The sequence below is a fragment of the Dreissena polymorpha genome, chromosome 11 (assembly GCF_020536995.1).
Source record: "Dreissena polymorpha isolate Duluth1 chromosome 11, UMN_Dpol_1.0, whole genome shotgun sequence".
Lineage (NCBI taxonomy): Eukaryota > Metazoa > Mollusca > Bivalvia > Myida > Dreissenidae > Dreissena > Dreissena polymorpha.
Window position 1 is genome coordinate 20,993,731 of NC_068365.1, and position 25,535 is coordinate 21,019,265.

Below are 25,535 nucleotides of genomic sequence, written 5' to 3' on the forward strand. Positions count from 1 at the left end.
ATAAAATAGTTATTAAAATAATACACATACCAATAAACATAATCAAGTGAAAGACCACATACGTTCTAGTAAAGTGGTACAGTCATTTACCAAAAGGTTTTATTACAAATCTTATGTATGTACAAAGGCATCTGTGAAATATCTGCATTCATTCGAAATTACCGAAATGTCCCATGCAATTAAGAACGTGTGGAAAGTATGTACAGCTAGGTTGATATTAAATATTCGGCTAGTACATTTTATTCTAAGATCAGTTTTACAGGGGCAATACACATTAACTGGAAGTCGTCTTCTGAATCAAAGAACTTTAAAGATAAAAAATAACTTCCATTTCGTAGAATGTTTTTCTGAGCGTATCTGCTTCTACGGGTTTACAATTATTTTACACAAATTCAGCACCGACGTAAAAGAAGAAAGTGTAAATTTTCTTCATATTCCAACGGAGTTGTGAACCATTTCTTAAACAAATATGTAATTTATTGTACCATATAACTCTTGTTCAAAGTTTGCAACAAGTACATATTTGAACTCGCAATTAAATCTATTAACTTTCTTCATGTTTAGATTTTCCAATACATAACACATTCAACCTTATTTAGCACGTTCTTGACCTTTGTGATCCAATTTATATACAGTTTATTACAATCGTTTGGAGAATTTGCATGGTGATATTTTCATTGTTAACGAATTTGGAAACCAATTGTAGAAGAATGAAAACAAACCAGTTTACATATGATTAATATTAACATAATCTTCAATAAACAACCGAATTACAAACAATTATTTCAAACTGTAGCAAGTGTTCGGAAATTCTTGAATTAATGCGTTCAATTTTATTTGACTTCGTGAAAACCCATATCGCTGAAGCATTATTTTATATGTAACCCACAAAGGAGTCAACAACTGACGAAATATTTTGATGTGATCACTTAATTTCCTTTAAACAATTATGTATTCCACGGGATTTTATAACTAAATGATCCTGGTCTAGTTTAAAATTTCGTCTTTAATCCAACACCGTTCCTAAACACTTGAAGTTACTAACCACTTCCATGTTATTACCATACTATGCTCATTTTTTGTTTTCCTTTAATACCCAAACACCTCTGAAGTACCATTATATAGTGCGATGTATATTATCAAGACACAAAACAAGTTTATTTGTAAATAAAGGCCACCGGCACAAAATACACAATATATAAGTAACATCAATTTTGATCTACATTTTTTTTCATTATTTCTTTTACCAAAACGGCTATGCTTTTTAATTCTTTTGTATCAGAAATTTGCATACGATTGCAAAAAGTTTTGAAATTGTGTTCACCATTGTACAATGTACCACGAAAAGATATACATTTGCCTTTGAAACTCATCTTCAAAACGTATATTATTAAAAAGGACTGAACAATATGTACATAATCGGTGTTCTCTAGACATCCTTAAATGTCGACCAGTTGCAATTGCTAATTGAGCAATGGAATCTAACATTCAAACTGACTTTTGAACATAACAATATATATCGATAAACACATATTTTTTCGGGTTTTAACATATATTTGAAATGTTTGCAGGTATCACATCTTGAGGAATTTCCTAGCGTTTCAAGCCAGTCCTGTGTTTTACAATCAATCAAACTTTTTTTAAATGACATTAAGAATAATTCCACATTTCCTATATCTTGACTTATCCAAATAAAACCAAATCCATAAAGGTTCAAAATATTTTTTACAAATGTCAACCAATAAGTTCTTCTGATTCCGCCATGCCTCTTTAACAAAATATAACAATTTCTATGATATCGATCCTCTGTCCTAATTAATGTACATCAATATCTAACGTATATTACATGATGTTCTATACAAAACGGTAATCTGCCACTTTCTCCTATCACAATTCTATCATATACATATGTATTTACAATACTCGATTTGTAGTTTTTCAAGAATGTCTCGGAATTGTTTAACATGTATCTCGAAACCATATAGGTTTGACCATTGAATCAAACAATTTCAAATATTCCGTATTAAAGTTATTTTGGTAAGATTTCAAAGGAAACAAATATCTTCGGGCCTGACCTGCACCTTTTTTCTGTCGCTTTCCTCCATGAAACAGTAGTTGGTAAATTCGCGTTGATTTGAATAATGGATTTTAATACGTAAAAAAGCTTCCCTATTACACCATTTTTACACATAGCTGTTAATAGATTATGAAGAATCAAACTCTTAAATGCTTTTTGTAAGTCCGCATTAAAAACACATTCCGCTAGGTCTACACATATATTTGTGATCCATACTTTAAAGAGTAAATACATTGTCAATTGCTGAATATTCGTTGCGAAAACCGGCTTGTGATTCTGCTATTTTATTATTTAAATCTGATCATTTGCATAATCTGTTGCATACAATATTGAAAAGTATTTGATAAGTTACATTAATCTATGATACACTTCTTTAAATAGAATGGTCGTTTGTAGCGCCTGACTTATATATCGGCTGTATTATACTATCCCGTCAAGTATTTGGAAAATGCCAAGTATTAAGAAATTGACAAAATAAATTCATATGCATCGTACATTTATAAAATTCCGCCCCAAGGCCATAGGTCTCTTGCGATGTATGACTTTGAGTTTTGAAATACTTTGTTTTATTTCTTAGTTCGTGATTACTGAGTTTAAAATTGTATATTGATCATTTTCAGTTTAGTTAACTTCTAAGTTTATATCAATTATACTTGGTTGGTTGTTCTTAAAAAGATGGCATTTTATATAGTCATTCCAGGCACATCGATCTGTATTACAATAATCTTTGATGTTCGTCTTTTGACTACTTTTTATTTATTTCTACAACAACTTTGATTCATTACGCGATAAAACCTATTCGTTTCTTTTCGTTGTTGATACACTTGTTTTTGACCGAGCACATATTTTTAAACCCTCAACGAAGTGTTACATAGTGTTGATAATCCGATACATCATTACTTAACCGAAATCTTCGTAATGCAGCGTACTTTGTTTGTTTAGCCGCGTTAAATTCTCTATCCCACGACGTGTGATTTACTGACGTGTCATTATTATTAAGAGAGTGTGTTGTATAATAAATATTCATATCGAATGGAGCGTATTAGTACAAATTTAATATTGTATCGATCGCTTCGTCAATATCCGTATACGCGATGGCTTCAAATATTTGCGAATCTTATAAGTTAAGATTGTTTTCAAATACTCTAAGGAAAGTTTGCTTGTGCGCGTCATTCCATTTGAACTTTTTTATTTTTTGGTAAGTGTTCGCTATCGTTATTTCAGCAATTTCAATTGCCCAAATTAGCATAAATGTTTTTCTTTTCGCCCTACAATATTTTAAAACGAATTGGCAAATTATCAGACTCATCCCGCATCTCCACACAAAAGTATGTAATAGGAGAAAATAGCACAGTGGATACAACATGGTTGTCAACATTACAAGTGACATTATTTGCAAGACATGAAACATTTCCAAAAACAAAATCATCGCAGCCCATTTGAAATATACATACTATAAATACAACTAAATTTAACGAGTGTTTGCCCAAAATTGTTGTATCGTTCTTAATCTGTATTATTTAGTGGGCGATCGAAAGATACATGCTATAATCAACATAATATATGTTAAAAATGTTATCTGCATTATCATCAGGTATAATAGAATAAATGTGTGCGTGCGTTTAAATCTCCTGCAAGGTATATACATGCATCAGGATAAAGTACTCTTAAAAAAAGAAATATTAGAATCAATATTGATAGCATTTTACTCATTAATTCTCTCATAAAATGATTAACCTTCTGGTGTGGCATAAGCTACATATAATATTATATCTATAAGATAGCTGTAAAATATAACTTTTAATATAAAAAACAATACTATCCTGATAATTTAAACATATTTGTGAAATAAAGATTCCTTTTAACAGATTGTTTTTTACATATACGGCTAGTCCACCACTATTACGCCATGCATTATTTACTTTTGTTCTCACAAAGTCAAAGCATGTATAATAAGTTAATAGATCACAAAAGTCATTGTTTTTCTCACTCCATATCTCTTATAAACTTATGATGTAAAATGATTGTGCATAATTTACAACTTCAGAGTTATCAACAAGTTTACTTAGACCACATACATTTCATGTAATAATGTTAATACTTTCTTTCGGGCCTTGACCTATATCCTAGTCCACCCCGCCTGTTGCCGCAGCTTGGCTTTCGAAATCGGACCGATCCGCCTCAATCCCATCGCGATGATAACCCCTCACCACATTCCGCTGGCTATTGTTCGTGTGTGGATATTGTCCTCTACGGGTTTTTCCAATGCTCGTAATCTCCTGTCAAATCGTCGTTTTGGTACATCTCGTTATAAATGGACAGTTTGTCAAAACGCAGTGAAGCGTGCGGCCCTTGATTTCGCTCTTGAACTAATCGCTTCCCCAATTCACGCCTGTGTAGTTGATTTCGCTCGGTAAAATACTCTCGGTCGATAAATTCCGAATGCCTTTCAAAAACTTGCCTTGATTGTGTAAGTATGGTTTTACGGTCTTTGTAGCTAAACAACTTTGCAAAAATTGGGGATTTTTCAGAATTTGTATTATCCACTATATTCGCTCTTTCTATTTCGACGTGTTCAAAATCTGCAAACCCGAGTGTGTATTTAATGAAATGCTGTACCTTCTGTTCCGTATCCTTCCTAATCTCCCCGATTTTTCCCGGGATCCCGAGTAAGCGCAGATTATTCCGCCGCGAATTGCCTTCTAAACTGTCTATTTTTGAAAAGGCTTTGCATTTGTTTTTGTTTTTATTTCTTGATTGTTTGTTTGAGAGATTTGTTTTCTGTTGTTTTGCATATTTTCTGTATTACTTATGACATCGACTTTCGAGTTTATCGATGACAAGTCAGCGCGCACTTCGACTTTCTTTTTTTTTCTGAGCGTTGTTTAGGAAATACGCAAACAAATGGGTACCAAAATGCTTTTTCGAAAGCCCATCGATTTTTAAATTCTACGAAATGTTTGGCATTGATAACAAGACCAAATTTATACAATGCATAATTTCATTAAATAGGCAATACATTCAAAGAAACTCATTTTAAATTATATCTGATAGCGACGAAAAACTTACATGTAAGTTCATCTTCGGTAAACACAGACACATTCTTTAAAATTATGAATTACTATAATGTTTATGTTAGTCAAATGGGATATGTTTTATAATATAAATAAATATGCAATATCGTTTTCTTAAATATATAACATCTATACATCAAATGTATGATCCGATGACCGTCCATCGATTGATTAAGGAATCGAGTAATATAATATCTTATTTTATGCAAACAATGCACCAATAAACGACTTATGTAATTTTCGTTAAAACCATGTCAAATTTGTTTATAAAAAACTTTTACTGTTTAACCACGCAAAGCCGATAATTTCATACACACCTGCAATAACATTCGCTACTTGCGTGGTGACCTTGTATCGAGACGTCACGCCGAAAAAAAGGAGTTTTCGATTGTGATTGTCATTAGGCCCACTAAACTTAAACAGTTAATTCACTGAACAGATTTTATATCAACTTAAACAATAATTAAACTGTTTTTGTAACTTCTATTTCCAATTTAACACGTTATTATTCGGTCGTTCTTTTTTTTAGCAACATGGGCACATAAGAGAGCTCAAGACTGTTATAAACACAAACGACAATAAAGTTCGGCATATAAGCTGCTTTTTTTAAGATTTCCTGAAATAAACGTCCAATCGTGAGATTTCCAATGCATATTTGTATATCACCTGGCGCGATGTGCGCGAATAGTTCTTGTGCTAGAAGTTTTCATGCAACATTTTCTATGAATTGGGAGAAAGGGAACGTTTTTTTAAATACATTAAATAAATGAAAGTGTTATATTTCTTTAGCGCAGTCGTCTAGCTCACTTTGCAATTTATAATTAAATTTAATAAAGATGAACAAAACAATGTATGGAATATGGATACAGTTGGATTGTTTTAGTTGAAGGAAGATATTGAAAAAAAATATACCTGTTTTTCACTATTTTGTATGTGTTTCTATTTATTTTCAATAGTAATCATGTTAGTGAAACAAAATACTTGGAGTGCATTCGCGTGATGTCATCACGAGAGTCTCGTTCTTAAGTTCATTAAGATAAGTAATGCAGATATATCAGGTGATACCATAAACGCGTGTGCTCAAGTTTTAATCAGATAGTTGTATTATAACACAAATATAATATAATCAGATAATTCTTCATCAGTATACACAGCAATATCACGACTTGTCCTATATACTTGTCTATGTATCCTTAAGAAGTTGAAAGGCAAATAACCACTTTTATAAATATCAATAGAACTGATATTCCGAAACACATGCATATCATATCTGGTGAGTTAATAGTCCACGATCGGATATTACTTCACCACTTGTGGCCAACGATTGCACCGGGTCTACGCCAATGTTAAGCGTATCGTAAGCCATGTACACCTGTTTAAAAATGCGGTTTCGCCTCCTTCATTGTCGGCACAAAGCTATTTAGTTTATTCAAACATTTCTGAAACCGGTCCCGTTCCAAGTTTTGTACAATCAAGTTACAAACACGGCGACACCCCAGAAATTGCAAGTTTTATTATGACGTGTATACAGTTATATTGTACAGTTAAAATCTTTCTGACACCAAGTGCCACAGCAGATTTGATGGTTGGTATGTTTCATAATTTAAAGTTGCCTTACAAAGTATTTTCACATGACCATGCCCTAAAGAGTTGCATGCTTTATATACAACAATGGATATTTATGTAAAATAATCACAAAACAACACAGCTGGGTTATTTAGTATGTTTCGTATTAAAGTGATCCTCTATCAAATTTGTTTAGTACATACAACTGGAGTGAAAACTTTCCGATCTATAGGCTCTGGTAATATACATTAGTGAACAGACTTAAATAGTGAAATAGTATAAAAAAAAACAAATCATCTCTTGGAAGCCAATATTCCAGAGAGGTGTAATGTTTGGCATTTAGTATCATGTTGTGGTATTCTGGTTTTTAATAGGAACCCAAAGATGGCTACTACAAATTCTTCTCTACAGAAATAGTCAACGCCGTGTGTACGGGTGGAATCAAGTTTTTACAACAACTTCAAACAATCGATAGCAACTTTTTAAACATGTTTTTAATAGAAAAGAGCGATTACCGAAACATGGTAAGTCGAATAGGAACTTAGCAATCTTATAAAACGTTAATCTCTTTTTGAAATTTAAAATGTATTGAAGAAATTTTACTGGTTAACTGTGCCCTAAACATGTATAACAAAATATATTTTATCATTGTTGGGCGTAAAGCATGATTGTTTAACTGGCACAAATCTCTTGAACTTACAGGTTAACCGAGTATCGAACTTGCAGGTTTACAAAGGGACATTGATGATTAATAAAGAACAGGTAGTATAGTAATTACGATAAGCTGCATGAGTGCGTATTATCTAAATAAGGGCAATCATTTTATCTATCAGTGTGAGTGTCCGCCCACCCCCTTTGAATGCAGAGGACTCTATAGGTTCACACCCAGTCCCTCTATATGCTCTTCTTCCGGATCTCGATCATGCAATAATTTAAGCAATATGTTCATGTATATATTCATTGTCATAGCTTAATATTCATAAAACTTGGTTCGTTAATAGAGACTCATATTAGGGACAACGCTCGATACATGTTATGGTTACTTCGATTACATTTTATATATGAAAAGTGCCCAACAAAATCTACATCCTGGGATAACCCAATAAATTCTTAAGCTAGGTTGGTGCAACCTAGATGTAGATGAGGGACACACTATAAAATGACAGGTAGCCTTAAGATAGAAAGCGTGCCTTATTTCGTTAAAAAAATTGTCTGATTGTAAGGCATGTTGATTGTTAGCGACTTTGTTGTGGTTTTACCTCTTACGTTTTTATTGTCAATTATCCATCACGCATTTCTTCTATGTGGTATTTTATCTAGTACAATTAGTTAGTAATGCTAACACAAAGCAATACTGCTAGTCTATAAAATAGTCAACAGTCAATACGAACGCGTTTATAGTGTCTGTATTTAATGATTTAATGTAAATATCAAGTAAAACTGCTATTCTATAAAATCGTCAATAGCCAATAAAAAAGTTGTGTGTATCCATGTTTACGAGACCATATGCAAATAAAATAATCGCACATGTTTCGACATATTTAAAAAAGGGTTGGTCATGGACGATGTCATCCATTTTAACAGGAAGAAGCCACTCTGTCATTTCACAGGATCTTAATCACAATACATAAAGTGCCTTGCGACTGTTATGCACGTTATTTCAGAGTTATTATCCAACACAAATCTTTGTTGTTAAGGTTAAGGTTATTATAGAATAGAATGTAAACTGGCCAAGCACAACGAATCCTGCGATAGCTCAACAAGCATTTCGTCTAAAGAAATGAAACATTGCATATTTTCGTTATTTCAGGTATCATTTCTTTCGTTGTGGTCTGGTCAAATTAATAATGATACACAATTATCTTGAAAACTGCGACTACTCGAAAAGTACTTAATTAAAGTCCGACATCCTTAACCCGGTAGGAAACTGCCTTCTTGTCGGTGACAAATCTCTTGTTATAGGTTTCAATTTCCATTATGCTAATTAAACCGAAGAAGTATTAATCAAATACTTGGTAAACAGTGCCGTATATGAGAACTTTAAGTTATTTATTTGTGTTTTTTCAGTTAGACAGCAACTCACAAAGTGAGGTAAGTCCCGATTGTTTAATTTGTTGAATTGTAAATGTTTTTATATATTTTGGGGATTTCTGGAGCATTATTTTCCGACGGTACCCGTCCAATCCGCTTCTTTGGCGGAGTTGTCTTAAATTATGACTGGAAAGAATTTCTGATATTTATTATTTACATGTTTGCATTATATACCTTTTTATATATTGCTTTGTATAAATTAAAAGCTAATAAATAAAACCTTTATCGCGTTTTATCAAACAATAATTATTACTGATGGATACCATGAATTAAGAAAAGCGGTCGTATAATTGTACTTGTGTAACCTTACTTTCTCCTGAATAATATCGATTTCACAAATTTGTATGCAAAACTATACACTATATTTAAAGGTCGTGAATACAAATATTTAAAAAAAATCAATTTTCAAAGAAATGCACACATACTCGAAAAGCCTGTTTATGAATATTTAATATATTTAAGGAAATGTGTTTGGTTTTAAAAATCATCAGACTGCTTTCCACACGACCTGTGTATGGCGAACGCGACAGTGGTAAGTAGCTTCAATAATGACGTAGTCCATTTATTTATAATAGTAAAACCTGCGGATTTTACAATAACGTAATACAAGCAGGAACAGAATTTGATGAACAGGATGCCTTACTATAATTATTGATCGCAACACGATAATATAATAGACTCCAAATACTGCAATATTTTACAAAAATTGTGATGATATAATATGATGAACGATGGAAAGAAAAAACATCAATACCTAGAATCAATAAATGAACATAAGGCGTATTGAAACCTTGATGTTGTGTTATATAGAAACACTACATTGGTGATATTAGACACTATGATTATCTCCAATTCTCTTATAATTCATTACACGTGACTAACGGTAAAATAGTCTTCCTTTTATAAAGTTAACCAAAGACACTACCTTCGAATATTATGACATTTGTTGAATTGTGTTAGATAGAGAATAAGGTAATGCCCAAGAGTTATAACTTTGCCATATTTTGTATGGAATTAAAATGAAAACTTCGCCTCACTTCCAATCGCAAAGGCAAAAACGTTTTTATTTAGCATGACAATAAAGCAGACTTAAAAATGTACTTGTTTGACGTTTAATATACTGTGCAATACTTTAAATACATGTTGATATTTAGATTCAATTGATCATTGGAACATTCGCTATTGGAAATCTCCTCCAACAGAAGAACTGAAGAAGATGGGATCCTTATTACCATTTTGGAATTACTTGTTTCTTTGGGCATTACTATTGGGACAACATGAGGTGGCAAAACTGTGCTTTCAGAAAGTAGAGGTGATATAAGGCTGCTTTTTTTCTTGTCATTCACCATGCATTTAATTTGTTTCATTGCCGAATGTTCATTTCAACTTGACATTCACTTTCTTGCTGTGGTACACTGTTACCCATTATTGTAGAGCAAATGAAGCTGGTACCCTTTAAACAACGAATTATCCACCAACATTTAACGTCGGGATTAAACATGTTATTCGTTTAAAAAATGGTATGTTGTATGTTATTTTGCTGTTAATATAATGATTACAAAAAATGCTATACTGGTTCGGGTTCATTGTGTCATGACACGACTTAAATGCATTGCAAAGTAACATCCCACGCTAGTTCAATATATATTTCGACAACATTCATCTGGCACACGTATATGCCATCAGAATAACGTATACTTTTGGATTAAACCATTAGTTGTACCTGGATTTTTCATTTAAGTTGTTAAAGAATTCGATGCGAGCATCACCTTTTGGTGAACGCCTAGTTCTATTAAGGTGGTGTTAGGTTATTGTTTGCCGCAGTTTATTTCTGCGTTAATTGTAGAGAGTATTCGCCTGATTTCGGTACTGTTCGGTTTAAATCCTTTCTTGTAATCGTTGTTTTTGTTGGAAATGAAAAGTTTATATAATAATTTATGTTCAGGTAGTGTTAAAGGGGCCTTTACAAGTTGGTAAATTGACAAAATTAAAAAAATTCTCAGATATCAGATTCTCAAAGATTCGTTGCAGTTATGTGTGAGAAAACAGTAATATAGAACATTTACCATGCTCCAAAATATCATTTATAAACATCTTTTGACGATTAAAACACCTGAAAAGTATAAAGCATTGCCACGCGACACGATTGAATAATTTGGAGTGTTGTGTAGTTGGCGTTATATTTTGTGATATTACCAGGATGGCTTATATAAAGTATAACATACATCACTCATTGTATGAGCACGGATGGCCGAGTGGTCTAAACTATATACTTTTACTCCAGGGGTAAGTGGTTCGAGCACAGTTGAGGGTTACTTTTTTTCTTTAATTGTATTCTTGTTTTTTGTGAGGGATCTTTTTAGAAACAATGTTTACATTTATCAGAATAGAGCATTTGATGACAAACCTCTATACATGCCAAAATCTGTGAACAGTTCCCTTTAAGTCATTGCTGGCTTTTTTCATAGTGGGACCATTTTACCGATACAGGAACTAAGCAACCAACCTGTGTTCTGCGTACATTATGTAGTTAACAGCAATCGTATGTAAGATCATTATCATAATATTAGTAATTTCCTGCTCTTATTGTAAAAAACGAAACGTCTATGAAACTTGTTAAAAAAATCAAACAACGCCTAAGACGTTCCTATATTATTATTTTGTAAAGGTATTTAGACAACCACAATATGAGTAAGGATATAACAAATGGATTATGTTAACAGTTTATGCAGAATACACCAGTTATAAATACAGTTTGTCATATTCGAATATAAAATGCAACGTCTATTATTGCAAGAAAGTCGAAAAGTATAATAAGACTTATATAATCCCATTCAAAATCGAGATTTCCAGGAATGTGTTTTGCATGTAGTTACATGTATAAAGTTTTAATGGTGGAATATTTAAGGAAAACAAAGCCTCAAATAACGAATATATGTTTCGGTACACGCCATGAATCTGATTTTAATCCACCTATACACATGCCCGAGACTTAAATGCGATTTTGACTACAATACAATGTCGTTATCGAAAGTTCGCATACGTAAGGTAATATCATTTTTATCAATTTAACAACTTATATTTCCGCGAATGTTCACCGTTTCCAGAAATTCCATAAACTCGTGTATAAAGTCGCGATAAATGTATTGAATGCATTCGTATTAATTGATATAATTTTGGCGTAGCTGTCTAAGTTGGTGTTTCGACGATCATTTCTTACGATAATTTTCTGGAGCCAGAAAAGTAAATGACATTAAAATAACCTTACATGCAAATTGAACTTTATAAATTAGAAATTATTATACAGTTTTAACTACTTTGAAGAAAAAATTTCGCTCTCAAGAATATTCACATTCTCAGAACTTTGCGCAGTGTAGCTTGTAGGTTAATGCATTTAAAACACAGGCACCATGTAAATGATTGTTCCATTATATAAAGTATTTTGAAAGTAATTATTCATTGTAATATTATCGTTATAATTGTATTATTAGAACTAGTATGATCATTATAATAAGTATTGTTTATTATAATACTACATGGCGTTTTGTTCATTTTTAGAAGTAGGAAACAAGATATTTCATTGGTATTTGGGAACAGATCTCATTGAGCTTTGGAAAGTCCAAATATTCGGGAAAATAATTTGAGTATTCAGAAAATATCATAAACATATATATGCAATGTTGTAGGAAACTTCGGGCTATGGTTTAGTGGCAAGCAAATTATTATTACGTATGTGTTGAGATACACAGTAAAATTATTGTTCGTTAAAGAGAAGAAATAAAGTTTATTTATAGTATCGACTTATTTCGACATATTCGAAAAAATAAGATATTTTTTGAAACGTGTCATTAAAGGAAAATAAATTAGTTCAATTTAGCCTTTATAAACGACAGGTTATGTACAATGCAATTGCACTGCTGTAAGTAACAGGTGGGGACGTTGCTTACAAATATTATTATCTATATTGTTTTCATTAGTTATTCTGAATGCAATATATTATATATTGATATTTAAACATAGTTTGAAAACTTTATATAATGTAAGGATTTAGACACGTCTACGGTAATTTATTTCGGCGTGTTATGCCGCATGTAGTGCACAGATATTTCTGAAATAGTACACGCAACCTAGCTTGCTTGATGTCAATTGTTATGCTTAAATATAAACTAATTGTACTTTTTGTGTCTTACAGCGTGCAACAGTGATGGCTTTGATTGCGTCCGATTTTTATGCAGACTTGAGTAAACCTGACCAATACGCACCAAGGGAAGATGGAATGCAAAAGTATATGATGCAAGATGGGTTTTGTTTTCCTCACAAAATTTATCAATTCATACATATATATGCAGCCTAATTCCTTTGCATTAAAATTATGCTGTGTACTTTTAAAATATGTTATTTGTATTAATAACACCATTTCGTCTAATTGAGATATCTCAGCTCTGTTGATATAGTGTTAAAGTCGGCCGAGTTGATGTTGGTATATTTTCCCATGTGTGATATGTGTCGCAAAAACGTGATTATGAGTCAAAATGTGATGATATTTACGTCAGATGTGCAAACAATTTGGTCAAAATCGGTCAAAAATGCCCAAAATCAGTAAAAAAAGGGCTTTTCAATTTCTGTCCATGGACAGAAATGATCTAAATTTAACACGCGCGGGTCACATGTAAAAACACGTGATTCGCTCGAGGCATGGACTCGCCTGAATAATGAAAATAAATGGACATAATCGGAGCACAGGTGTTGGGCGCGTGGCCATGTCACCTAACGCTGTTGATGTAGGTGATTTTCCTGTGTCAACAGATACCTACCTTGTATATATATAATATATCAAAACTTTTTTGTGTGTCAAAATAATAATAAAAAATGTTGTTTTATGACATATTGATAGTTTTTAAGTGACTTGACCACGCGCCCAACACTTGTGATTTAGTAGTTAGTGTTTGTTTTGAAAAGCGCGAAAGTGGAAATCACGTGAAATTGGCTCTCACGTGACCAAAGCGTGTATACAGGTTAATACTAGTCTTGAGGATTCCGTTATTTACATGATTAGGTTTCGTATTTTTGATGCGTTTGGCATTGTTTGGCACAATTTTTGCAAACATCAGTATGGAAGAGTTAAGCTTTTGAATGTATCTGACGAATACTGATCAATTCTGGTCAGTTGAGAAAACCAAATTGTTGTGAGAAATATCAACTCGGCCGGCTTTAACACAAATAGGACAGGTCACTTGGATGACCCTATTTCAAAAGTTGTTCAAATCTTTCCACGAGGCAGTATATATCGGTCAACAGAGTTAAATATAGCTTGAAAAGTAAATATGAAATCACACGCACTGCATGACGTATGTTTGTGTTTTTAGTTTGTAACATATCAAACAGATTGTTATTTCACTAAAACAATAGGTAAATGAGAGTTATATTTGGCATGGGACATATGTATTTATCTTACACTTATGTTGCATATCATAAAACCATGTGGTTCAAAGTTTTCACGTCCTATGAGTACTTCGTTTTGCAACGTTCGATCTGATTATGCACGCACATTTATTAACAGCTTGCCTTTTCCTATGCGTTCATTTTTATATAGACTCTATTAGCAAACTTACTTTTAAAATTACATGCTGTTCGATTTATCAATTATATAATTCTACAAAGTTTTGGACGAACTATGAACCTCATGTCAAAGCTGACCCGCTCTGTCAAATGCAATTTTCGTGCTTCAATGCATAAAATATTCCACACCCAAATGTCACTGTATAAATGTGAACTTACAAGCGAAAACCAAGCACATTTAGTTCTTATATAAAATCATTAGATCCAATTATGTACTTAAAGGTATGTTAAGTTAATATCTACAAAGTAATATCAAATTTTGATTATGTGATTACCGCCTGTCACACACATGGTGTCAAATGTATAATAAAAGGGTGCTTGTCAAAACAATTCAAGCTGTGTAATATAGTTTTTTCTTCCGAATTGTTCGAATCATGGTCCTATTATCAAAACAGGCCCTGACAATATCACGACTAATTAACACATGTTAAGCAAAATAAGTGTGCAATGTAAAGAAGTAAAACTCAAGTCTTCTTTATATAAAAAATATCTAATTTGAGTCGTAATCGTCAGAACCTCTCGCGAAAACGACATGGTAAGTTTGATTGGCGAAGGGTAATAGATATAAAAATCGTACAAACCTACAAATATATAAAACCGGTAAATGTCAATCGCAAAAAAAGTCGAAAATATGGTTTAAAAGAGATCTTACATCGTATAACCCTTCATTTAAATTATAATTTGTATATTAATAAGATTTTTATAAATTCAGGTGATAACGTATTTTTGCATTCATAATTATTACATGCATAAACATTTTGTGTTGAATTCGCAGCGAATGGACCGATGTGTCGAAAGGTATCATTGACGTATCTTTCTCGGACGATGAACAAAAGACGGCCTCCATGCTCTTACAAAACCTGCCTTACTGGGACAATATTTCTTGCATGGAGCTGGCCATCCAATCTGAAAAACGTGAAATAATTGCACACCGTGCCTGTCAGAAAGCGTTTGACTCATTTTGGGAGATGGGTCTTCAGGGAAAGAAATCGTCCATTCTGGTATTTAGTTTAATTTTTGCAATTGATTGACATATTAGTTTGACTACATGTATATTTTATGTATCCTAGGCTTTTTTTGGACGCAATAACAAAAACTAACCGTGAGAAAACTTTAACTTTATCACGTAATGACGAACACACACAATGATGTTGATGTTTACGTTCTGCAAACATAAACTTGTTTTTCATTAAATAAAAGTTGGATGACCCTCTTTGCGTTTTCTAGTATTTGGGTAGTAATCAAGTAATAAAGAAACGATTGCTTTTATAAATTACTAAGGGTAAAAACTTGTCAGACAATTTGATTTAAATATAATTTAGAGTAGCTTATCAAAATGATTTTGTAAACTTTGTTCATTGAATCTATAAGGCAAGTTGTGTACATATTTGTTTGATTACTCTTCCTCAGATCAAGCCTTCATCTTTCGTGTATAGATAAACAAAAATCATTGGATTTGTTTGTCGCTGCTTTCTTGAGTTTGGTTTGTTTGTTCTTTGTTTTACTTTCAGTTTGCGATGTGCATTTTCTTCCCAATTCTGGCAGGTTGTTTGCAATTTAGTTCATCTGACAGTTTTACAACAAATATTAGGACATTTTTCACCATGTCAAAAACGAAATTTATATACAATATGGTGAGTACGCTTTCAAAAACACAGATGTTGTCTTTTATATAAGTCTTTTACTATTTGTCTTTTACTACTGATAGAAGCAATTAAACAAACACAAGCATAAACAGTATTTATTTAATGTCAAGCAAGATAAAACAGCAAACGCTGTTTTCGAGTTATTCAAATATTAGCTTTACATTATATCTGAAGTATATTGCGCATTAAGTTATTTCAGTATCCCTTATATTAATGTTTTTAGATATGGTATATTGCGTTTTTGATTTTCTTCGCCTACGTGCTCGTGTTTGATCTCGGAGACACTGTTACGATCACACAATACGTATTGTTTGCATGGGTGATAACATTGCTTCTGGAAGAAGTTAGACAGGTAATTGTTCGCTTAGAAAGTAATATTTCGTTCAATCATAATATAAAAATCGTATTGTTTTAAACGATCAATATACAGTTTTGTATTTTACTTATGTTTTTATTATTCGGTCGTGCCTCGGGTACCTTTTTGATTTAACCTTAATACTAATTCATGCTAAAACTATGCCCTTTGTAAGACTTTCATATTTACTATACGCGTTTAAGACAGCTGTTATGCATAATGAAGGGCTCTTAATTGTCATATGTTATTATAGTATTTTGTAACGTTGTGTTATATAGTAAGTGTTTGTTTGTGAATTTTTCGCATCAACTGTTCTGCATCCTGTCAGTGTATTCAATTTAACCGAAATGTGTAGTATGTTTATTTCTTTATGTTCAGATGGCAAAACTTAAAACAAAATACTTCAGAAAGGGATGGAATATACTCGACATCCTTGCGATCGTTCTCTATTTTATTGGCTTTGGTCTACGATTTACAGACATGATGAACGCGTCTAGAGTTGTGCTTGCCATAGATTTTGTGGCCTTTGTTTTGCGTCTGAATCATATATTTTATGTCCACAATACCCTTGGTCCTAAACTCAAAATGATTCGCCAAATGGTAAGTGCTCGTCTTTTATGTTTGATTCTTATATCGTTTATTAGCAATATATTGAAAAGAGTAGCTCATTTATTTAGAATAGGTACAATTGATATATTATGCGATCTATTGGCTTTTTTGTTGTTGTTTTTAAATTGCAACGTCGTAGATACATATTAACTTAAATGACGTCAAATTCATAACAAAAGTATGAATCATTTTATTGATAATATAATTGACTCTTTTCTGATATATTTCTCCTAAATAGGTTTTTTCAAAGTTTGTTTTTACAAATTGACTACATTTCCTTTCTATTGTTGAACAACACAATTATATAGTGACGTCAACAAACAAATAAACAGGAAATGACGTCATGACAGACAGACAGACAGACAGACATAGTTTATTCAGACTTATACAATAGTACATCGTCTTAATACTAAAAATACACATCATATTCTGTCACGTGAATGCGAATAATAACATAACATTATATAACATAAAATCAATACAAATAAACATAATATATGGTAAGAACACATAAGTTCTAACGAGGGGTGGTAAAATCTATTCAACAGTATTATTTAGGATTGTATTTCTTACAACTAGAGCTTCTTTTATATATTTGCATACATTGGAGATTACTAATCTATCACAAGAAACTAATAATTTGTGAAATTTATACACAGATGGATTAATATAATATGTATTACTTATATATTTTTTTTTTAAATCGATGTAACATCGGCATATACATATAAAATGATATTCGTCTTCTAAATCAGTGTCATTACAACATAAACAATAACGTTCATTGCGTGGAATATTGTGTTGGGCATATCTGCCAGTTTGAATTCTCAACGGGTGTGCAGAGACTCTTATTCTTACAAAAAATAAACGCAGACGTCTAGGAAGTAAGTCCAAATATTCTTCATATTCAAAAGAGGTTTTAAAAACTTTATACATATCTAATACAGGACTGCTATTCAGTTTACCATACCACTCTTGTCTAAAATTGTCAACAAGTCTACATTTGAATTCTCTAATAAAACTATTTATTTGCACAACATTTGGATTTTCAAATACATAACCAAATCCATAATTATTTAACATGTTTTTTACATGTGAGACCCAATTTGTAAAACCTTTATTACAATCGTTTAAAGCTTGTTTGTAAACAATTTGCATAATAATATTTTCACTGGTTAAAATTTTAAACCAATATTTTATAATTTTTACAAACCTGTTTACATACAATGGATATCTACCTAATTCTCCATAAACAGCAACATTACATGTATTTATTTTAACTTGAAGTAATCGTTTGCAAAATTTTAAATGTATGCGTTCAATGCCATCTGACTTGTTAAAACCCCATACTTCTGCGGAATAATTTAATATGGAACCCACAAAGGAGTCAAACAACTGACATAATAGTTTTGGTTTAATATCGAAGTCATGACATTTTATCAACAATGTATTCATGGCTTTAAGGGCTTTACCAATCAAATGTTCTTGGTTTGATTTAAAACTTCCAGTATAATTTAGTACTGTGCCTAAATAATTAAAGTTATCAACAACTTCAATATCATTACCACTGTATGCCCATTTTTCATTTTGTTTTAAACCTCCTCTCTTCCGAAACACCATAATTTTTGTTTTAGCAGTGTTTACATTTAAACCCCAAGAATTGCAGTATAAATACAATCTATCTAAATGTGACTGGACTTCAGCAGGTGACTTGCCTAAAATGGCCATGTCATCAGCAAATAATAGTAAAATCATCGTAATATCATCTATACTCAAACCAGAATTAATGTTGTCTTGTAGGTACAATTCACGATCTTCAACAAATAAAGAAAACAAAATCGGCGACATAACTTCACCTTGCCTCAGTCCAACCGCATAACTAAAATAATCTGAATAAGATGAACATGATTTAACACGCGATTTAACATTTGCATACATATCCTTCACTATTCTAAGCAATTTACCTTGTATACCAGACTTAAACATTTTCAACCATAATGCATTGCGGTATATACTATCAAAACATTTTAACATATCGACGTATATAACATACAAACGTTTATTTTCATTTAACTAATTTTGAACAATCGACATCAAGATATAAATAGCATCAACAGTTGAATATCCTTTCCTAAATCCGAACTGAGCATCCGAAATAATAGTGTTTTCGTTGCAAAACGTTTCAATGCGTTTGTTTAGGATAGTAGTAAATAATTTTGAAAAGCAACTAACTAAAGTAATGCCTCTATAGTTATTTACATAATTAACAGCACCTTTTTTATGCAAAGGGATTATAACACCTTCTGTCCATTTATCGGGAAAAAAGCCCGATACAAGAATACCGTTAAAAACATCGCACAAATGTGCTGACAATATATCACTGCATTCAAGAAAATATTCATTCAAAATACAATCAATACCTGACGATTTATTTCGTTTTAAACGTTTTATTGCATTGTTAACTTCTTCGACAGATATAGGTACGTCAAGTTCTGGAAATACAGAATTTTCTAAGTTAAAATTATTATTTAAACAAAAATCTTCTGCTTCATAATTACAAAAATCAGACTCATTGTTACTAAGCTTTTCGAAAAAATTTGTAAATTCTTCTAAGGATATTTTATTTTTTTGTGGAATTATTTTTTGATTTGAAAAATTTCCAAAAATCTCTTGGTTTGTGTTGTCTTAAATTTTCTATCTCCAACATTTTTTGCCGATAGCAACATGCTTTCTTCTTGCGGATTAAGTCTTTATAAGACCTCTTACTTGTGCATAAACGTTCTCTGTTTATATCTGATTTACTTGAGTTAAAAATACGTAAAGCGTCATTGTACAAATGTTGTGCATTAATGCATTCGTGATCAAACCAATCAGCATTCTTTACACCGCTATTTGCACGGAAACTAGGATTAGTTTTGTAAACACATGTTTGAGAGAATAACGGATCAGCAACACTGCGGATTGTTTCAGTAAATCTATTTAAAATGTCATTAATTGACGCTCTACTTGAACAATCAATATTTTCTACAATAGAATTAAATACAGGTAACATACAAATAATATCTGAAAGAAATTGGCTGCGTAACGCATTACATGACACTAAAACGGCAGTGGCGCAAATTCGCGCAAGCAAATCATGCGTATATAAATTTACTGTTAAAGTAATAATGGTAATGAATATATATTAATTTTTCTTTAAGAGCTGATGATTCACAAACTAATTATGAAAGCATATATAATAATAATAATATAAATATTAATAATAACAAATACTATAACTAATAATAATGTTAGGAATGATAATGACGATGATGATGATGATGATGATGATGATGATGATGATGATGATGATGATGATGATGAGGAGGAGGAGGAGGAGGAGGAGGAGGAGGAGGAGGAGGGGGATAAGGTTAACGATAATGAAGTTTGGCATTATTATTAGTAGTAGTATTTCTTGTATACTATTATTTTATTATTATAAATAATGTTATTATAATTATTATTGTTATTTTTTACTTTTAGTCTTATTATAGTTATTTTTAGTATGAATATTGATTAATGATTATAAATATTTGGTTTTTATTTATTTCATTATTTTTTATCATTTGTTGTAGCTTTTGTAAATAGTACAAAACTCGTATTTCTATAATAATGATAGTTGTGATTATACTATATGATTGAAGTTATTAATATAATAAATGGTATCATTAGAATTAGTTGCAGTATTATTAGTATTAGCTATTATTATTATCATTATTATTATTATTATTATTATTATTATTATTATTATTATTATTATTATTTTATCTATGTTTTCATTATAAGTCTATGATTAAAAAGCTCATAATTTAAAAAATATATTTTGATTATCATTTTTACTGTAACAGTAAATTTGTGACTGCAAATGTTTTTATGTCGCTAAGTTGCGTCACTGCCGTTTTAACGTATTGACGTCATTTCTTGTTTATTTGGGTTTTTTACGTCAATATACAATTGTTTCGTTGAGAAATAGAAAGAAAATGTAGCCAATTTATAAAGACAAACCTTGAAAAAGCCTATTTTACGCTCATCAGGGTCTGCGCTGTTTGCTTCTAGGAATTTCTGTAAGAATTATTCTAAATATATAAATAAATATACTAGACATCCCTAATTTTGGAAATAAATTGATCCAATTCAGAAGGATGGGAGTGTCCATTAGGCATAAATGGGTTAAGCGAAATATATCTGGAAAGAGTGAAACTTGTTCTGTGTCAATTTATATTTATCTCTTCTGGATACGATGAGTAATATAATTGACGTAACATTCATTTAAATTTAAATAATAATTGAAAGGATATGTGTCGGGTTCGGTGGAATATCGATTTTAACTCACGAGTGATCATAGAAGATAATATGTTCACGAGCGGCGAAGCCTATGATCACAAGTGAATTAAAATCGATATTCCACCGAATCCAACACACTTTCTTTTTATTTTATACTTTTTTCACCGTCGATTTACATTGTTAATGAATTTAACTGGGGAATTCCGCTGAAATAATGACGTCATATCGTAAAAAATGACGTCATTTTACAGTAACACAGTAAAAATTATCGATTTGCATTGTTAATTGTCCCTATTTGAAACAGTGAAATATCAGTTTCCAATCACTATGCTTTCTCTATAAACCATAGGAAAGCATTAAATAAACCTTAAAAAAACAGTTGAATAACTAACGTCAATTTGTTAGGTTTATTTCATTGTACTGTAAATAAATGTACTTGTAAAATACCGATAGTCTGAAATATATTGATAACACCGTATATATAATACTACTGTTTCCTGTTTCCGATCTATTATTTTAACAATGCCCAACAAATGTTTCCGTAAATATAAAAACACATTTACCCGACTTTTTACGAGATTTCTTTTTTATGCTAGACATACGGTTCCGCGAAGAATACTTTTACAAACGACTTCACTTTATTCCCGCCTTTCCAAATGTGTGAAAGCCATACGGCTTGTTAAACAAACCTATTATTAAAACGCCAAAAACGAGGTAACCATATTATTTTAAAATAAGGCAAAATGGATACCTGCTGTTTGTTTTTTACAGTTTCGGGATCTGCTGTATTTTTTAGTCATCATGGCAGTGTTCTTTTTTTCTTACGCCATTTCATCGTATGCCATCCTCTACCCGGATTCACCACTCACGTGGCAAACTTTGAGACAAATGCTGAGAAGACCGTATTGGCACCTTTACGGGGAACTGTTCTTGGATGAAACGGAGGGTAAAATAAACTCATTAAAAAAAAAATATATCATGGGCAATTGCAAAATTTTCAGGTTCATACAAACATATTTAACACAGTTTTGGACACCTTAATATACACTAAATTATACAGAGTTTGCAATCGATTTTACTACATGCATATCTTGTCACACGGCTATCCATGTTAATCAATGACATTTCCCGGGAAACAAAAATGTCAAATGTGCTTTTCAATTACACAAAGGCTATCTGTCCAAGGATTTCTGTGATTGTTTCTCATCGTAGTAACACGACATCGCAGCAACATTTTAATCGCTCAGTTGTGTCAGCAGATTTATCATATAAATACCATTTCTATAAACAAATGCGTGTCAGACATAATTGCACTTAAAAAAAGCACTCTACATTTAGGGACAGTGTCAACTAACAATTCTTGTAACTACCGCTATTGTCGTTGTATGCTAGTAAATGCCATATATGAAGCGTAAACGAGTTAAAGTCCGAGTTATTGCTAAGAAACGGAAAGATCGACGTACAAGTGAAAGACATTAATTCCAACGTAATGTGTGTACATTTGTAATAGAAAAATCAAACAAAATATAACATTTCCGAATCACGCCATTGTTTAACAATTTAAATTATCTGACAGAAACAGAATGCAGAAAATAGTGTGTTTTTTAATGGATATTCAGCCTTGTTACACTATATAAATAAAAACACGATGGTAACAAATTTTGCAATTAAATTCGTATACACATTTTTTCCTGCACAAACTTTGACAATCTAAACAGTTTATCAAATTAGCAAAACTCTAAGTGCGACGGGCACGCTTTTTAAAACTGAATCAAAGGTATTGGTATGATGATACATGTATTTATTTTGCAAACAGGGTTGACGGACTGCACGAACGATTCTGGTTTGTGGACGAATAACACATACCCTCGATGTCCAAGTGAAACTGGAAAGATTGTAGTACCGATCATGATGGGGATTTACCTGCTTGTTGCCAATATCATGCTTCTTAATCTTCTTATTGCTATGTTCAGGTATATAGACACACATTGTATTGTTTAAGAAATAATTTACGAAGTGATTGATTATTTAATTCCAGTTTTTAAATGTCTTATTGTGTTTGTTGTGTTTTACGTTTGTGTATTGTATTATGTTTAACATATAGTGTTGTTTTTTCAGCTATACCTTTAACGAACTGCATAAGAACTCACACAGCACGTGGTGTTTTCAGAGATATAAGATCCTTAACGAATACGCTGACAGGCCGGTGTTATGTCCACCTTTCAACGTGTTTTGGGTTTTGTATTTTCTTGTTGAACTATTCCGTTGCAAAGCTGAAGAAATATACCCCCCATTTCGTGAGTTCTTTTAATATTCAAAATGGATCATATAACTCAGTGTTTGATGTATGTCACATTGTGTATACACGCGAACAAGCTTTGAACATGAGCATAACTCTTATACAATTGAATATGAATATTCAACATCATTTTCATCCAGTTTCTGGAGCATATTATTTTACACTTGTTTAATTATTGCTAGATTAATAGTGAAACACAGTGTCCTAGATGACATGAAAATTACACGCGAAAAGCATGGCATACCTACATATCTATTAATGGTCAAGTGTATACTTACTTAGGTTTTACAGCGCAAATTGTCATTTTTCACAAAACATACATCTTTCATAATTGGGTACACCGTTTTTAATATTAAAGCACACTCATTTAACATGCATATTTCATGGTATATTAATATTAAGACTTAATCAAAACATGATCAAATGTTGTACAAATGCAATACATGTACTTGACGGAGATTAGGGATTACATATAGTGGTGAAACTTTATTTTTTCTAACAATATCCAACAAATATGAATTTCCATCAGCGTAGTTAAAATTATATAACTATACACGCGCTATTATGTATGAAGTCTGTAAGAAAATTTCACAATTATGCACATGACACGATCTGTTTTTCAGGAGTGTCTCTGGATGACCGAAAAATGGAAGACATTGCTGAATTTGAAAATGCAGCAGTTGAGAAATACATTAAATCTCAGGAACTGAAAGACTCTGAAAGTATTGACAGCAAGTTAAAAACGTAAGGCGCATAAATTTAGCTATGGTTATTTAAACACCATCACAACTGATCACTATCTTGAACAATGATATTCATAGAGATTGAGCAATGATGTGTACTGCGTAAACATATTTAGGCAACGATTCAATACTAAAGCAAAAAACATTGACCTGTTACTCGTAAATTCAATTATTGAAATCACACCTTTAATTGTTATCTAATATTTTTACTTGGTTTTGCACGTTAACGGGTTTCACTATTCCATGAAACGATCACCATAACTCTGTAGGATATGTTTAGATCTATTTTACCCGTTTTTATTGCCTACACCAGATCAATAATCGGAATGGTGTTCAAATATACTCATCCGTAAGGGTGACCAAACAAACTTTATTAAAAAAAAATATCAAATTTGCAGCAGTATTAATATAAATTGTAATTGTCATGACTGCATTGAATTAATTATGATTTTTATTTTATTTTTATTTTTAATAATTATGTTTTTGGCGCATTTCAGACTTCAAGATATGGTAAGTCCAATATTTTGCTTGCACATATATTCCCAAATAGTTGTGTTTTTTATTATTGCTCTGATTTGACCTCTTTAAACGAAACACAATAAATGTATGCGTGTGTACATCCGTGCGTATAATATGTCTGTGTTCGCATGCACAATCAATAAATATTTATATTTTAGAACAAAAGCATCGACAACAAGTAAGTATACAATTCCTCCAATTGCCTCATTTGAAAAGATCCTGAATGAACTACTGTACTCGAAACACTTTCATTCTGCATATAAAATAGAATATGTAATGTTGGCGCCTGAACTTAGAGCTACCACAGCAAGGATGTGTTTTTTTTACTCTCATAACCTGTACTGCATCATTGACCATCTACTAACGCCAACAGTTTTATCTCCAGTATTATTCCTGTTATTTAAATTGAAATAAAAAGTAAGTGGAAAAAATGTTCAAGTGAATACATGTGTACTGCATTGTTTTTGTATTCAGTTCAGTAGTAGTTATAACGACTACAAAATATGATTACTAGTTCGTGGTGAAGACAAATTTAAACTTTAACTTTAAAAGTGCACAAAATGACAACTGCTAGATAGACAACAGTTTATACGTTAGTTAAGATTATAAATATT

The 25,535-nt window shown here is 31.7% G+C and overlaps 1 protein-coding gene across 1 annotated transcript in view; it reads left to right on the plus strand.

Moving 5' to 3' along the window:
- LOC127849670 (uncharacterized) overlaps positions 1–24,407 on the plus strand; it is a 150,956-nt gene extending 126,549 nt beyond the window's left edge. The window contains exons 42-55 of the mRNA XM_052382417.1: positions 7,092–7,241; positions 7,420–7,479; positions 8,785–8,808; positions 9,271–9,340; positions 9,963–10,120; positions 13,001–13,092; positions 15,203–15,428; positions 15,939–16,061; positions 16,297–16,425; positions 16,807–17,028; positions 22,132–22,306; positions 23,177–23,333; positions 23,479–23,657; positions 24,283–24,407. Coding sequence (XP_052238377.1) covers positions 7,092–7,241; positions 7,420–7,479; positions 8,785–8,808; positions 9,271–9,340; positions 9,963–10,120; positions 13,001–13,092; positions 15,203–15,428; positions 15,939–16,061; positions 16,297–16,425; positions 16,807–17,028; positions 22,132–22,306; positions 23,177–23,333; positions 23,479–23,657; positions 24,283–24,407 — 1,890 coding nt within the window. The remainder of the gene's footprint in view (positions 1–7,091; positions 7,242–7,419; positions 7,480–8,784; positions 8,809–9,270; positions 9,341–9,962; positions 10,121–13,000; positions 13,093–15,202; positions 15,429–15,938; positions 16,062–16,296; positions 16,426–16,806; positions 17,029–22,131; positions 22,307–23,176; positions 23,334–23,478; positions 23,658–24,282) is intronic.
- Positions 24,408–25,535: the final 1,128 nt, after the last annotated feature.